The sequence below is a fragment of the Poecilia latipinna genome, unplaced genomic scaffold, assembly GCF_001443285.1.
Source record: "Poecilia latipinna isolate Pla-1442-1.1 unplaced genomic scaffold, P_latipinna-1.0 Scaffold1408, whole genome shotgun sequence".
NCBI classification, from domain to species: domain Eukaryota; kingdom Metazoa; phylum Chordata; class Actinopteri; order Cyprinodontiformes; family Poeciliidae; genus Poecilia; species Poecilia latipinna.
This window is the reverse complement of record NW_015114024.1, coordinates 77,757-78,123: the sequence shown is the minus strand read 5'-3', so window position 1 is coordinate 78,123 and position 367 is coordinate 77,757. Positions and strand designations below refer to the sequence as shown.

Sequence of the window (367 nt, the reverse complement as noted above, 5' to 3'; positions counted from 1 at the left end):
TCAGACCACGCCGTCCCACATCATCGGCCAGCTGGACAAGCTTCTCAGAGAGGTGAGAGGTCACGTCTGGATCCCTGTTCTGTTACAGAAACACACAGCATGGTTCCACATCTTCGTTTATTAAACCTTAATCTGAAACGTTCAGAGGTTCCTCTAAATGACCATCAGATTAACGGATCGTCATGGAGACGGGTTAACAGCGCCGGGCAGAAAGACGTGTTGGGTTCAACCCTTCACTCCCAGATCATCACTTTAAACTCATCAGGGTTTTATGTTAAATTCAAATAAAACTAGTTTTCTACTTTTATTGGTTGGAGGCGATTTAAAGATCACATCAGACTGGAACCAGTTCAGACATTTTAGTTTT

General features: G+C 43.6%; 1 protein-coding gene across 1 annotated transcript in view; it reads left to right on the top strand.

Annotated features, from left to right (window-relative positions):
• Window positions 1-367, top strand: part of LOC106962393 (zinc transporter 6-like) — a 14,652-nt gene that overhangs the window by 6,543 nt on the left and 7,742 nt on the right. Inside the window, exon 2 of the mRNA XM_015056800.1 lies at window positions 5-52. Within this exon, the coding sequence (XP_014912286.1) occupies window positions 5-52 (48 nt within the window). The remainder of the gene's footprint in view (window positions 1-4; window positions 53-367) is intronic.